General features: G+C 56.3%; 1 protein-coding gene across 1 annotated transcript in view; it reads right to left on the reverse strand.

Moving 5' to 3' along the window:
* HIP1R (huntingtin interacting protein 1 related) overlaps positions 1 to 15,850 on the reverse strand; it is a 47,751-nt gene that overhangs the window by 21,366 nt on the left and 10,535 nt on the right. The window contains exons 2-6 of the mRNA XM_019507168.1: positions 3,549 to 3,612; positions 2,716 to 2,858; positions 1,597 to 1,653; positions 825 to 905; positions 509 to 585 (exon numbers count right to left, since the gene is read on the reverse strand). Of these exons, the coding sequence (XP_019362713.1) occupies positions 509 to 585; positions 825 to 905; positions 1,597 to 1,653; positions 2,716 to 2,858; positions 3,549 to 3,612 (422 nt within the window). The remainder of the gene's footprint in view (positions 1 to 508; positions 586 to 824; positions 906 to 1,596; positions 1,654 to 2,715; positions 2,859 to 3,548; positions 3,613 to 15,850) is intronic.

A 15,850-nucleotide genomic window follows, 5' to 3' on the forward strand; every position in this document is an offset into this window, starting at 1 on the left:
CCTCAAACCACACAAGTCTTCCTCCCTCCCCATCACTGGTAGGAGAGAGATGTTATGCAGGCCCTTCGATAAAACAGGTAAAGGCTGTCAGCAGCAATCCAGCTCTGGGGCCTACTGCTCAGAGACGTGTCACTCTAAGTGCCATTAGGAGCATCAAGATCCTCTGGAAATTAAGCCGTGGCTTGTTTTTGACAGCTCTCCACTTTGGCTTAGGGCCGAAAGGGCCAATTGATGGGAATCTGAGTTTCTGGAGAACAAGAACCATCGACACGAGCCCACCAATACCTCCCGCCCTGCCGTGCCCTGCTGACACGATGTGCCGACATCTCGCTCATGCTTTGGGCTCCTGCAGGCCCTAAAGGTGTCCCCGTGCACAGAGGCGTCCCATCTTGCCTCTGGTTTCGATAGGTGCATCCACTGACGTGGCTTGGGATCTGACTGTGGTGACTCGAGAGTGATGCAGCCAAAAGGAGCCCTTATGCCGTGCACAATGTGCGACAACACTCACATGTTGTTCACATCTGTCCCCGCAGCCTTCTCCAGCACCTCGTCCGTCACTTCTAGGTTTGGTGGAAACTCCGGGTGCTTTGAGCAAAGACAGTCCTCATCAGTGCCAGCAGCAGCCCGTCCCACCCTTCCCCTGCCCCCCTTGGCGAGCATGTCTTCCACGAGGAGGTCCTCGCAGAGGCAGGGCACGCTCTGTCCTCCCGGTCACACTCACCCGCAAAAAAGCATGAATACACCAGGCCAGAAAACAGCCCAGCAGCCTTGCAGCAAAGCTCCCTTAATATACCCCAAAACCAGCCCAGCCTCGCTGGCATTACCTTCAGGTGGAAGGAGATCTTGGCGAGGAGGAGTTTGGTGTAAATGTTCACGAGCTGCCCGTATCTGTCGTGCAGATGGCCCTGCCAAGGAATACAGTGCCCATGTTTCAGTAGGTCCCAGCAACTTGAACCGTCCATCTTCCTGCCCCTTCCAGCAGGGCTGAGCCAACTACCAGAAAATCCCCAAGACAAGCCAAGCTCTGCTGCATTGCACTGACTTTCACACCCTGACCGCTAGCCTCTGAGCAACCAGGAAGGGGAATTTGACCATGAGCGCAGAAGGGCAAGGCCTTGCATGCATCTAAATGCGCTGCCCTGCCTTCTCTCTCCTATGGGTGAGGATATGTTGCTGGCTCAGCTCCACACAGCCAGCTGCTTCCCAGATGTTGATGCCAGTGGACAAAACCCCAGGGCTTTGCTTTGCTCTCCAAATGCAAAGAGGGTGAAGCCAACGTGCAGTTCAGGCCTCCCTCACCTCCCCCACTTCCTCCTCTCATCCTTTGCAGCATCAGATACGGCAGCCACGCTCGCTTCCTGTCCAAAAAATCACGGTTTTGTCTTCCCTTCATCCCACCCCCATTTCAACAACAAGCAATGCAGCACAGGCTGAGCACACTCGAGGGAGGGTTACGTTGTCCAGAGTGTCTGCCCCTCTACGTCCAGTCACTGTGGCCGGGACTGAAACCAACTGTTCCCTAAGACCAGCTGCACTTCTCTACACCACAGGGCTTTGGGCTGCCAGGGGCAGGCACAGCCCATTGCCACGACTCACCCACAGGTCTCCGGTCTCCCGGATGTTACTCCGATACCTCTGACAGTCCTGAAGAACCTGGGAATAAAGGCACGGGGGTTAGACACGCGGCATGTGTGCTCACGTGCAAGTACGGGCAGCATCGTGAGCACGGGCCAGTCACGCCACCGCTGACTCCGTCTCCCACGTCACAGGGACTACAACCAAGTGAAGTCTTTGAGAGCTACGAGTGAGAAAGCAGGAGGCAACTATGACAGTGACACCGCAGGTGGCTCTTCACAATGAGGACGAACAGGTCCGTGCAGCCCCGACGCGCAAGCACTAGCTGTGCTGCTTCCCAGGTCCCTTCCACATCGGGACCCACGGGTTGAGTTTCTGAATGCTCTGCTAACAAAGCGCTCCAGCATCGCACAATGCAGCGTGCCCAGGGCTACAGCAGCGCGGCTGACACGTGTTGCCCAGGAAGATGTCTCCTGCTCTCACCGCAGCCAGGACATCTATGAAACCCCAGCTTTACAGGTGGAGGGTGCTACGGGTGCAGGAATCCCCAAAAAGCGGATTCAGCATTCCCGCAGGACTGCCAGCAGCTCGGTCAAGCCAACGATTCAGCCTTGGATTTGCTGGAGGATTGTGCTCGTTACAGGAAGCAGAGCGCAAGGCTGGGGGCAGGGGGAGGCGCTGGACCGTGTATGCAGCGAACCTTAATGTTTCTCATGGGAGAAACGTGCACCACACATGGCAGAGAATATTACAAGGAAAAAGGGGGCTCATTCAGTGAAGGCAGCATCACAGCAAGCACAGGAAGCCTGTCTGACCCTGGAAGCAGGGTGCCAATTCAGGGTGCTGATATGCCTGTCCCTCTGCCCACTGCACATCCCAGACTCATTTGCACTGGTCTGCAAGCCCCATGTACATCCTATCAACGCAGCCGTGCTGCCTTTCGAGCCTGCGGCCATCCACCGGGGCTGAGAGTCCTGCCCACCCACAGCCGCACATCAGCACGCGCCCTCTCCCACAGGCCCGTGCCTTGGGTGCCCACCCCGCCAAGCGGGGAGGAGGAGAAGCCTCCCTCGTGAACGGCATAGGGCACTGGGCAGGACACACGCTCCACGTGCCCAGTGTGCGACAGCGGACACTTACGTTGGGGTGCCCGTCTCTCAGGACCTTGTGCAGAACGTGGCAGAACTTCCAGCTGAGGATGGAGCTGCTGGGCAGGGGGAGGCCGATGGCGTAGGACCAGAACGTGAACGCGCCTTTCTCATGGTGGGTGCCCAGGATAATCCCTGCCCAGAAGTCAAGGCGAATCGCACAGGCATGTGCCCCAGGGAATGCCATCGCCCAGCCAGTCCGAGCTGCCTGGCCCTGCTCAGCCTCCCCACCTTTGTCTCCTATGTTTGCTCCTTTTTAAGAAGGACCACAGACTGGACTCCAATTCATCTGCAGCCATCAACAGTGCTGTGGCCTGGTCTGCAGGCAGCCGCACTGCCCAGAACAGCCAGGCGCTCTTGCCTGCCATTGTGAGAGCAGTGCCAAGGAAGTGTTTTTCCCCCCAGCTCCTTGATTTACACTTTCCCCAGAGGTGCCCTGCCCTGCAGCCGTTTTAGCATTGCTATTTTCCCTTGTCCTCACTGCCTGGGTCCAACCATGCCCTTATAGCTCGCTTCCCCATCAACTGCAGCAAAGACACGGGACTGTGTGGCATGCCACCCCCACTCACCTTGATGGTCTGTGGGGTCCAGCATCTGCCTTCCAGCTACTGCCAAATATGCCCTCCCTTTCTCCCCAGTCCTAATGACAAAGCTGGTTTGTCCTTCCCAACTCCTGTGACATTTAAGGCCCTTGAAACGTGCCCGACTGCAGGCCAGCGTGCAGGAAACTGTAGCCATACTGTTGTAGAGCCCCTGGTGAAATCCAGACAACATTTCGGGGCCCTGACAAACAGGGTTCGCTGCTGCCACTGAGGAAAAGGATACTGCGGGCATGCTTCTCCTTCACTGGTGCTTCCTGTGTGTTGATGGCTTTGCTGATGCTCATAGCCTGCGGAGAGACAAGAGACGAGTCAGAGGACAGCGCAGCACAATCCTTTAAGGTTGCTGCCACTGAGAGGCTGTAGAAACACAGGACGTCTGGACCCTTTGCACCATTTGCTGAGAATTACATGGCCAGGTACATTTTTTTTTCATTCAACAGCACTGGCATCTTATAAAACATCTTTCATTCCAACTTCCTTTCTAGCCATTGTGTGCGTCTACATATGCATTTATGCTGGCTTAAATTTACTGCACAGTAAGTTACTGCACAGGAAGCAGGAATAGGCTGGCATCTACACGTGTGGGTGTTAAAGCACGTTCATGCTGCGCACAGGCTGACTTAGGACTCAAGTTAGTGTTACACAGTGTTACTGCGCAGTACAGCATCTACATGTGCGTCACTGCGCAGTAACTGATTGGGCGTAAATTTGAGACCAACACGATGCAGGTATCAAATTTATGTTCAATTCGGCATAAGTTGCCATATTTACTGCGCAGTATGGGCATGCATGTGTGCGTGTACAGGCATGTGTGGAGGGCATGTGTGCTCGTACTGTGCAGTAATCGTGCACATGTAGATGGGCCCAGTGCATCTCCGAATGCCCCTCAGGAGAGGGATGGAGGTGTGAAGCTTACCGCAGACAAGCAATTGCAGCAAGGAGAGGAGCTGGGACGAGGCCTTGCTGGCTCCATTTCTCTGGTCTCTAATTCTGAGGTGAGACACGCTCTGAAAAGCCATCCTAGCACAGCCCCGGGACTCGGACGTACCGGAGAGGCCTCCCGCCCCAACATCAGGGTGCGAAGATAGCAGCACTCCCTTGAGCATCACCTGGCATCAAAAGATGCCTCCCAGAGACCCGCGTTTGCCTTTCTGTTCCCCCCTGCTAGCAACAGAGCTGCTGCTTTGCTCCTGAAAACAGTCACATTCAAATCCTGCCTCATTCAACACCACCAGCCGGGAAGATCCCAGCTCCCAAATCTGGCTGGCACGTGGCCACATGGAGGAGAGACATCGATGCTCCTGGCTGTCGCTCTCCTGCAAAGGAGCCAGCTGCATTTGCTCGACTCGACTCCGAGACGCGTCGCGAGAGCAGTATAGCGTGATGGCAAGCGCACAATTTGTTTTCTAACCCCGACGGGCTTCTGAAATGCGCGCTTCTCATCAGAGCTTCGACAGCGTTTCTGGGCATGAAACCCATCTCCCTTCAGCCCTTCTTTTACGGTCAGCCGGCTTCACATTCGGAAAGCCGAGACCAACATCTGCCTCACCCCAGAGACCCCGAGGCCGAGGGCGAGCACAGCGCCAGGAAGCTGTGCAGGGAGTGCGGAGGGCAGTCTTTATTACAGGGATAGCTTGTACCCCACTACGCCGAAACATGTTCTCCCCCGAAAATCAGATCCCAGCAAACCACCTCCCGTGCCCCTTTGTGCTACCATCGTCAAAAAGATACCCGAGGATGTGTGGGCCTGCAGACTCCCACTCCCCCCCAGCACCAACTCCCCGGGGCTGAGGGAACCGTGTCGACGTGAGCAGACAGGACCGCACGCAGCCGCCAGCAGGACCCGTTTGGCTGCTCTCCTCGTGTACATGGGAATAGCACTTCAAACGCATTCGATCCTCAGAGGCAGGATAAACTCGGCTTTTCAGTGGTGCGGACTGTCCCGGTCACCGCCATGCCTGCACCCCCGGTCACGCTGGTCCTTGGCCAAGCTCTGTGCTGTTCTTCCAGAGCGGCGCTGCTCGACCAGGGGCTGGGGGCGGTGAGCTTTTAGCGCAGGCAGGTTTCCAGCACAGCCCGCGTGTGGGTGTAGGTGAAAGGGGCCTCCTAGAAGTCACGCCGAAGAGCGGCAGAGCGTAGCTTAGAGAAGTCGCACCCGACCCGTGCCTGGGCTGCGGTCCTCTGGGACTTGTTAGACCACGGGACCGTGGTAGGAACCTGGAAACCCACAACGGGATGCAACCGTTAAGGAGAACCAGCCTGCGTAAAGTGGAGGGAGAGCTTCTGGCCTCCCAGGGCCCAGAAACTGGACCCGCTGAGCCTAGCCCAGAAGTCAGACGCCGAGATACGGGCACATGGGATGCCGCGGTGGCTCTGGCAAGATGTGAACCTCCATCCCTCTGAGGATGCAAAATGAGCCAACCCTGAGCAATGGGTTACGTATTTCCTAGCATCAAAGTGAGTTCAAGGCCCAGAGAAGTTCAAAGCCCACAGAGCACGCCCCTATATGCATGCACATCAGTTTTGGGGTCATTCTGGAAGGCGCTAATGACTGAGGAATGGAAATCCAGAGCTGAAAGCTGGTGTCTTTTTGCACAAGCGAGCAGGGCAGACCCATCTCCTCATTGGGCACGTACACCAAAACCGCCGTCCAGCTCGTGAACAACCTCAAACCTGGGCCGAGGGTCCAGTAGCTCATTTGGTTTGGTTGCTTGCGGAGACTTGCTACCGCCAACCTTCACACCACGCTCCTCGGGTACACTTCCCTTCCGGCAGGAAAAGGGCTCCTTTGCGAGGCCGGCGCAGCTCTTTAAAGCTGCACATTTTATTTTTCAAAGCATGTCCCTCAAAACTTTCAGGACTTCCCGGAAACATACGGTCTTTGGGGTTGTTATTGTACCACGGCACCCACTATTTAGAGGCCTCATTCAGTCCCTGCATGCCTGACCTCGTTTCAGACAGACGTCTATTGTACCATAATTCATTTAGATTCCAAGACCCGGTGCTGCCGCCGAGCTGTATAAATTAACAAGGACTCCTCTGCTCGGAAAGCGCCACTGCGCGTTTCATGGCACAACCGGCCGCCTGGAACATTTCCAGGTCCTGCGACAAAATTTCTCCTTTGATTTCACAGTCACTCGACGCTTTTCATTTCGACAGCTACCGCCGAACGGAGACGCTTGCTTGTTGCTGCTCGGGTGTGGGTGCACAGCGCCCTGGGTCAGCATCCATGGTTTTCTCTATAAAGCAGGGCAGCTCTTGATAGCCAGACGGGGAGCTCATGCTAGAAGGGACTGAGATGGCTTCTGTGGGGGCTGCTTTCAAGCAGCACGTTGTGAGGTGCGGGGTTTGCTGCCCAGCCAGCGCTATGGGCACGTGGGCTTGTTCCCGTGGCAGGGCACGCACATGCATGCACGCACAGAGAGGTGCACAAGGGCAACATGCTCTGCATCAACAAGCACCGATCCATCCTGACAGGAAATAACCTTCCAACGTTATTAAAGGTTGCTGCCCTACCCCTCGGGCATGCCCGCCCAGGACATGACCAGGCATTAAATGATTTGTACACCTGAAGAATTTAGCAACGTCTCCCTCGTGACCTGGCTGACCACAGCTCCCGCGGACACACCAGGCGACAGCTGTCTGGTTGGTTCACGCCACCAACGCCATTTCAAATGAACGGCGCGTTCCTCCCGCGCTGCTTCCGACAGACAGGAGAGGCTCCCCGGCAGAGCACGCTCCGGACTGAGATCTGAACCGCGACACGGGGGCGCCTGGACTGGAGGGAGGGACACGCGTGGCTCTGACCCAGCTGCAGGAGCAAATAAATGTCTTTGCCGAGTGCAATTCTCACGCCGACTAGCCGGGAGGCTGGCTTAGCTCTTTTGATACCAAAGGATCAGGCTCTCAGTCGGATCTACGTCGCTGAAGCAGTCACTGATGTCCCCTTGCTGCATGTTTAATGGGCAGATGCCATGCAAATACCCTGGAGCGAGAGCCAGCAAGGAAACTGAAGAGGGCAGGGGCAGAGGGCACCGAGCACGGCTCCGCTGCGGCATACGCTGCGGCTGGGAGCAGCCGCGGGGACGCGTCGCTCGGCTGCGCGCGGTCCCAAGCACAGCGAGGCTCTGTTACATGTCACAGGACACGGGTGTTTCCATACAGCGAGAGCTGGCGGCGTCTCACAGCATGCGAGTGGAGCGGAGCGAGGACTCGAGAGCACTCTTTTTGCATTTTCGTTTAAAAGGGGCTGATGTGAAATGACCCGGCCATCATGTCGCGATTTCCAAGCCGTAACGGGTTCCAGGCTACTGGCAATAAGGTCCAAGGTCAGCGGCCTTTGGAGGCGCGACGCGCTGGGGGAAGATCAATGCCTCGTTTCATGCAGCCTTTCCCTTCTTGGCACGCAATGAGGCCACATTGCAGTCCTCCCTGACGAGAGCACAAGGCTCGCTTCTCCGATTGCCTGACAGGGTTAAGACCTCGAGCAGAGACAGCGGCCCGGGGGAGAAGACCGCACCTTTCGCTCAAGGAGCGCCACGCTCCGCTAGAAGAGCAAAGCCTTTCTAGAAACGAGCGTCTTCAGCCGTGCATCTACGGGGCGGGCTGGCGCTGCTGAAGTGGGAAATCCTTTGGGACAGGCTTTACAGTGTCCCCATCCGGGCTGGGCTCCATGCCATATCAAACGGCTGCCTCTCCAGCCAGGGGTCAAATTTGAAAAGGGGGGTGTGGGACTTCCCCAGGCTCGGCTACAAGGCTCTTGGCTGCTCAGAGGCCTTTGAGACCAGTCTCGTCCTCGCTCCCCCGAGCTTCAAGACTCCTCTAACGTCCCTTAGGAGGGGCTGGATCCACGGGGAATCTAGAAACGCTCTTCCAGGGGAATTCAGCTCCTTTCTCCCGCACCAGATTTCCCAGGCATGAAGCAGCAAGCTGCCTGGGTTTCTGAAGGCAATGTGGGCATGCCATTCCCATCCCATCTCCCCTGCCTCCTTGTAGCCCCGCCTGGACCGTGGAGACGAGGAGGTGAGATGAGAAGTGCTGCTCCTCGAGAGGTGAAACTGCCCTCACCTGCCAGCTCCGTAGCGGAGAGGTTTGGACGTTGTGCAAGATGATCACCACGACCAGTTGGCTCCCCAGTTCGGTAAAGCGTTTTGACATCTGCCCGGGTGGCCTTTTCTCCCTCTGCACCGAGACAGTCACCCTCTTCCTTTGCTACAGGGTCTTGGTTTCGGCTCCTGGAAGGTCGGGGCTGAAATCAGATCTGCAAAGTATCCCAGGGGGAGGAAGGGCAGAGCACCCACACTCCTGCAAATCCTCGCGTCAAAGGGAAAACCTGGCATGTACGCTTGTCCTCACTAACCCACTGATGAAGTTAAGATGCCCTCTTCCCTTGCAACAGGGTGCCATCTCACAGCATCCCGCTCTCCCTTCATCTGGGAATTGTCTCCCCGAGGACAGAAGATGCTGCAGGGGAGCCCAGGAAAGAGGTGGGAGGCTTTGCAAGAAGCTATGGGTGAACACCTGGCTTTCCCTTTGCAGTGAGGGTGAGCACAGATGCTGGCATGTGGGGGTCGAAGGCCTCGTTGTCCTTGTAATCGTTATGGAGTCGAGATGAGGGTCTGGACTAGGAAAAGGAGCTGCTAGCCGATCAGAGCCCCTCACCTTTCTTTTGCAAGGAAGCAGGGCTGATAGGAGGCTGCTCTTCCTCCTCCCCTCTTTCTGGGTGGGCGATATCCTGGGGCTGACCGTTCTGGGCTGGGACGCCTTCGAAACAGGCACGGACTGTCACCCACACAGCTTGAATGGCATTCAACTCAAATTAGCTTGGACTACCCACGATGAGAGCTGGGGGGAGATGAACTGATCCCTGGGCACTCCTCCGTGCAAACCTGCGACCCCAGTTCTCAGCTCCAGACACGAGGTGAAGCCTGGAGCTGCCCCAGTCCCAGTCAGCGTGTCCTGAGAGGTGGGAAATGCTGCCACTTGCTGCTGAGCAGGGTGGTGGGGGCTGCGAGGGGCCGTGGCAGGAGATCCACCTCCAGCTGCTTGCTGCATCACCCCTATTTCTCCAACCCTCTGCAACAGGACAGAGCCACCACCTCGGTGTGCTGGTGCCTGCTCCTGCCCACATGTAAAGGCCCATTTATCCTCTACCCAGCACACTCAGCTACCTATCTTGAGGGCATGGGGAAGACTTCATCCTGATCAGCTTGCAAGACGAAAACCACACAGAGAGGGGGCTGGGGGTGGAAAAAATCCAAAGGCAGGCATCAAATTAGCTGTCAGCAGTCCTAAGGCCAGCTATAGCTGCTGGCCTGTTTCCTGTCAGCGTGCTCCCCTCCCCGAACGGGCTGGAAAGGCTCTTGAACCACCCAGCCCAGGCCTCTGCAAGACTACAGCGGGGCCCAAGACAGCGCGCCCGCCGGCACCGAGCAAAGCCACGAAGCGAGGCCAGCTCCCTCCGAACTGCCCCACTTTCTCTATGCGTGGCGCGGGGCCAGCAGAGCTAATGAGAGCCCGCTGTTTTAAAAAGGGCGGACTGGGAATAAAAAGGGGACTTATCTATGAGAGGCGCTGCCAGCTTACGTGGCTCTCGCGTGCGCAGATGAGACTGGTGAGGGACCACAAGCGGGCAGACGGGGACAGCTGCCCAGCAAGTGCTGGAGCGCGGGTGTGCAAGCGAGGGCCTCCTTTCTCATTCAAACGCTCTTTTTCTGGCGGGGACGGATGGCGCGGGCTTTTACCTGCCTTCTGCGAAACTCGCCCCTGAGCTGGAGGCCAGCATAATTCTTGACCGAGGCAGCTGGGAGATGCCATCTTCACCCTCACGTACTTATGGCCCTTCTGGTAACTTGTGTCTCCTCTGCCAGGCCTCCCGCAGCTGCATCTCCAAGACAATGGACAGAGCCTTTGCTTCCCACAGATCCACCCGCAGATACGGCCAAGGCTTCATACGTGTCCAACGGCTCTCGGCATCGACACGCGTCGGACTTGACAGCAGAGATGCCCCGTGTCAGGCTTGGCACGCTTTGTGATGGGTTTGCTTTCTTTAGCAAGGGAAAAGGCATCTTTCAGTAGAACAAAGCTGCTTTGAAGAGCTTAAAAGTGTTAATTAACGAGCTATTAAAAGGCCTTTATGAGCCTTTTGCATGGAGGATTGTAATGCGCTCCCGCATGGCATTCCCTCTCCCCTGTGCAGGCCCGCCAAGATCCCATCTGATCTTCAAACCGTAAAAAAAAGAAAAGGAAAATAAGCAGCCTCTGTGTCAGCCTTTTGCCTGGACACAGATGTGGCTTTGGGGCTGACGCCAACCGCCGTCACGCCAGCAGGCACTTGGGGCAACGTGCATTTAACTTGGCTTTGTCGGTATGAGGAAGGACTGGGCGCACATCGCCGTTCACCCTCTCGCTTGAAACGGTCTCGATCTCAGGGCAGGCCTCCCGGGAGGCACTGGGCGTGCTGCCATGGGGGCGGTGGGGGTAACGGGCGGTCAAGGGGGCTGTGACAGCTGTTAGCAAGCAGTCCGATGGCTCTTCTTCACCAGGGCCTCCGAGGTAACACAGATCATCAGTCTGCCTGATGAGAGCGGTGATAGAAATGTCCCGATGAAGCTGACCTGTAAGGGGCCGAGTCAATTTTCTGCCACTATAGAGTCATTGGCTAAGTCATTTGGGGTTTCTGTAGGCGAGCGCTCCACGGCTGGGGTCTTCTGCAAGCGGCTGGGATCCTGGGACTAGTTAGCTTTCTGCAGGCTTAGATCCGGTGCGGCACAGGCACTGGCAGGGCAGCTCTTCAATGTGCTCTGTTAATAGCCCACAGACGCTGGCCTGTCAGTGCAAATCTAAGATGGGGCTTTACCCTCTTTAGGATGAGGAGCACTAGGGATGGGTTGGCTGGACTTTATAGGCTCATGCATTCTGGGGCGCTAGTCGAGCATAATGACAGCTGTTCTCCTAGCAAGCCTGGCCGAGGAGAACAGAGCCACCGAATGTCCTGCAATTGGGAAGTGGAGTCAAGCTGCTGAGAAGCATGCAGAGCTGGGGAGGAACTGTTAGCTCTGAGCCCATGAGCCTGCAAGGGCAAGCTCTTCCCGACCGACATGACACGCCGTGGAGATGAAATGGGATATACCCGCCGGGCCTGGATGTGCGGCCCGAGTGGTGAGTGCGAGCTACAGCCAGAGTTGGGTTTCACCCATGCAAAGCGAGCAGAAAGGTAGTCAGCCAAGGCCCTCCTCAAATACCTGCTCCTTCTCAGGCTGCAATACTGTGATGCCCGAAACAAGTTAAAGCTCTCACCAGTCCCTCTTGGAGATGAGACAGAGCTAGGAAAGCAAGGACTGCTGTGAATACTAGGTCTACCACAGCCACCCTCCTTCACAGGGACCACTGGCACTTACCCCAAGTACCGATGCCTGGGTGCACAGGGATGTCTGGGTCACAAATGGTTGCTTGGATCACCCTTCTCCCCAAGATCTGGATTCTTTGGGGCTGGGCACTACGTATGTCCATGCACTCACCCTCCTTGCCCAAAAGGATCCATTTGTTGCATCGACAGGCTAAATGCACGGAAAGGAATCAGCAGCATTCCCCTTCCTTCCCGGTCACATGCAGGCCCACTGATTTAGGGCCCAATCTTTCCATGCGCCGAGTCCTCTTTCACTGCATCGAAATCCAACAGGATTGGAGTGTACAGAGGTCGTGGAGGATGGTTTCTGCCATAAGATTGGCCCCTGAAGCTACTGCCCTAATATCAGGGCTTGTGGATGATGGAATATCAAATATGTCGCCGGGTCACGTGGATTAGATGCACCTACTGCAGTGGAAACGGAGTGGCAATGATGCCTCACCCATAAAGCAAAAGACAGGCAAGGGGCAGGGTACCCAGCAATGCAACAAGCCCATAAAGCCTCTGCAAGGCGGTGATCGGTATTTGTGGAATCAAGCAAACGGATATTAAAGCTATGTTCACCCTTCCTAGATCTCTGCTAGCTTGAGCCATGGACATCTACCTGGACGTGGCTCACTGGAGTCAGACCCACCCCTCACCTTTCTTTCCCTAATTAAATCATTATAACCAAGTGCTTTACGAGAGCGACTTTTGTGCGCACGGTGCAATATAGGCCCTGTCAGCAGCAGGATCTCCCCGAGAACATGCCTGCCCCCTCGAAACCCCGACACATGGAAGGCAGACAATTGGGTGCTCCCCACCCCCCCGACCCTGCAAAAGCATGCTTTTCTGCCAGCCTGCTGCCAGCCACCCTGCCTATCAATGAGTTAATCCCATCTCCCGGAGAGATTACGGGATCAGCCTCAATACCCCACCCGGCAGCCCTTGGAGGGCTGGAGGCAGGGTTATACAAGAGCTACGTCCTCTGGGTCTTCACCAGTGGTTTCATGTGGCTGCACACCAAGCACTCGGGAGTCACGCAGCCTTCCCCTTCACCTCCGCCCCGCGGTGCTGAATCACACACCCGATGAAATCTGGTCTCGGGGCTCATTGCACAAGCTTGCCCGCAGAAGAAGCAGGCCTCTGTCAAGGGAAAGACAGCGAGACCGTGCATGCCCAGAGAGCAGGACCAGGCCCCTCACCTTCCTGTTGGCAGAGGAATTGCATTTCACTTCCCCGAGGGCCCTATCCAGTTCTCACCCATTGCCTCTGGCAGAGAGACGGGAGCCCCGTGTCCCGATTGGTCTTTCAAAAGACTGTGGCATGGCTGGGCTCTTTTTTCTCCCCCTCCTTGCTCACAAGACAGAGCCAATTTCCAAGTCAAGGCTCCAAGGGCCAGCTCCGCAGAAACAAAACCGTCTTGCTTCATGGCCAGTTGTTACCGAGAGACTCGGAGGTCTGACCCTTTCTGATCACAGACGTTTTGAGGAGAGGGAAGAGCCACTGAACAAAGAAATCACTGTGGGTCACAGTACAGCTCTATATAGGCTCACGGTTGCAGCTACAGCTATGATGCTAACCAAGAGGGCTATCCAGTCCCTTGTGTCCTATGACCTTAGGGACACGCTGCTGCCTGGGGCTGATGCATAAACTCACTCACTACATCCTCCTAGCTACTGCATCGTAAGGACCTACACCCCAAAAGCAGCTTGAGGACCCCGACGCCCACCCTGGGATCTGCAGCTGGAAGGCTGGGTCAGCCCCCCACCCAGGGCCACGGACGTCCCTTCTCCCCCGGGAACTCGTGCTTCCCCTTACACGCTTCCCCTGGGCCGGCTGCCTTCTCCTTGGCCGAGAGCCCCAGCAGCTCCGCCGTCTCTCGAGGAGGTTGCCTCGGCCCGGCGCGTGCGAGAAGGCCCGTACGTCACCGCGAGGCAGCAAGACAGAGGCTCATTCATGCACTATTGACAAACAGTCACCCGGCCTCCAAAAACGAAGGCAGGCTCCAGATCCGAGAGCGGTCTAGCTGGGCTCCGGGCTGGCTGCTGTCCCCGGGGCCGCGGGGGTAACCTGAGCTCAGGATGCAGCACCGCTCCTCTGCCTGCCCGGGAAAGGTGGAGAGGGGGGCGGCCCGGGCCTCCGAGCCCAGCCGGGGAAGGTTTGTCTATGCCTGGCCACATGCCCAAGTTTCTGATCCACACGAATCAGTTGGGTTCAAACCTCCACTGAAATGCCACACAAATACCCGCCTGGGGAGTTCCTCCAGAAGGCGTTTGGGAAATTTCCAAGCATGGTCAAGCCCAAAGGAAGGCTAGCCGGAGAGGCCTCCGCGAGCCAGACCTGGCAGGGTGCTGTAGCCACGCTTCCAGCCTGTGCTCCCCCTCATGCTTGCCATGGACCAGATCAGCCAGATGACTGCATCCGCCAGGCAGCTGGGGCATCTCTCCGATTCATCAGGTTCCCTTCTGCGGAAATACAGGTGGGAGAACAGGCAGATCCGGCGGCTGGCATTTCGACGCATGAGTCTGCATTCTCCCTCCGATGAGACATCACTAGAGACCTCGCGTTTCCCTGTGCCTCACTTCCCTATTTTTGGTATCTCTGCAGTGTCAGCCACTTGCAACAGCATCGCAGGGCAGGTCCGATGTGCTGACCCCCGAGGTTTCTTGCTTTGTTCACATTTGTAACGGATGCCTCCAGAAATCGCTCTGCCGCAACGTGGTGCTGCCCTTCCAGCTCTGCGCAGAGGGAGCAGCCCTGATGTCTCCCTCTCACCCCAGCTTTAGTGTTCATCTCCCCCCCTGAGCTTCCTGCACTGCCCCACGGGGTCCTTTCACAGCATCTGACAAAGCAAACTCGAGCTCACAAAAGCTCATGCTCTCTGTGTATCTTAGTCTTTAAGGTGCACACTATACTGCCTCCTATCCATCCTGGGTGTTCAACCCTGAGCCCAGTGCAGACCCGTTAACCCGGGAACGCGGTTTGCTTCTCCACCGCTGCTCGTTTCTACCAGTAACACCCAGCAGTGCCGGGATTCTGCTCATCACACCTTTCCCTCCAAGCAAGGAGACTCGGGCCGACAGGATGAGCCCGAGACAATATTGTGCCGTGTGTTTGTGGCCCAAATAGCCGATTACATCAGCAACTGTGCTTAGATGATGGTGGGACTGCCTTCGGCTTCCTAAACCACTGACTTAGACACCCTCTCTTTTCTGTGCCTACCACTACTCTTGCACTGCAAAACCACAGCGGAGCAGACAGCAAAATTAGAAGCGGATTCGTACAAGGGCTGGGAGGAGCCCAGGGCTGCAGATATAACAACCTGACACCTGAAAGCAGGTCTTGAGGTTAGGCCCAGGATGGGGTGTCAGGGCTCCATCCCCAGCCCTGAAACATGTCCTGTGTATCTCTCAGCAAAAAAATAACTGTTGTAGCTCAACTCCTCCAGCTGTGAAATGGGGATCATAACCACCAGCCTCCCAGCCGGGTTTCATCCCTTACCCTTTATCGAGTGCTTTGCGAGGCTTAGGTAAGAGGTGCCATACTAAGTCAGTGCTAGGCTGGGCTGAAACCTCATATTTGCATAATCTATCAAATGGATACTAACGCTATGTTCATCCTTCCTAGATTTCCTCTAGCTGAGCCCTGGACATCTACCTGGATTCCTGTTCCCCCACTAAGCGGCACACTGGAGTCAGACCCACCCCTCCCCTTTCTTTCCCTAATCAAGGCTATGGTTGTACTGCAAATGGGGTCCAGGTGTCTGGCAACTGTCCCCAATGGGCCGAGCCTATTACTCAGACCCAACAACCTAGCCAACGCGACGAGTACAGCTCACAACTATGAAGTGCAAATGAGAGGCCAGGTGCTCACCTCCCCTTTCTTTCCAGGCGCCTCTAATTACCACCCACATCCTGTCACCCGTTCCGCCCACGGCAGGCACCGCAGGCTCTGGAACAAGCCAGCCCCAGATGCTGAAGAGCTATAGCCTTACATGGCGGAGGTGGACGTCCAGTCCCTGTACGGCCATCCTTACGGTTTATTGCTAGTAGTCGAATATTGCTCTGTAAACCTTTCGCTGTAATTGGCACCGCATTTACCAAATCGGGCCTGCCTCCAATGGCCTCTTAAAAAGC

Source organism: Gavialis gangeticus, unplaced genomic scaffold (genome assembly GCF_001723915.1).
Source record: "Gavialis gangeticus isolate Ggan-Ray unplaced genomic scaffold, GavGan_comp1, whole genome shotgun sequence".
Taxonomy (NCBI): domain Eukaryota; kingdom Metazoa; phylum Chordata; order Crocodylia; family Gavialidae; genus Gavialis; species Gavialis gangeticus.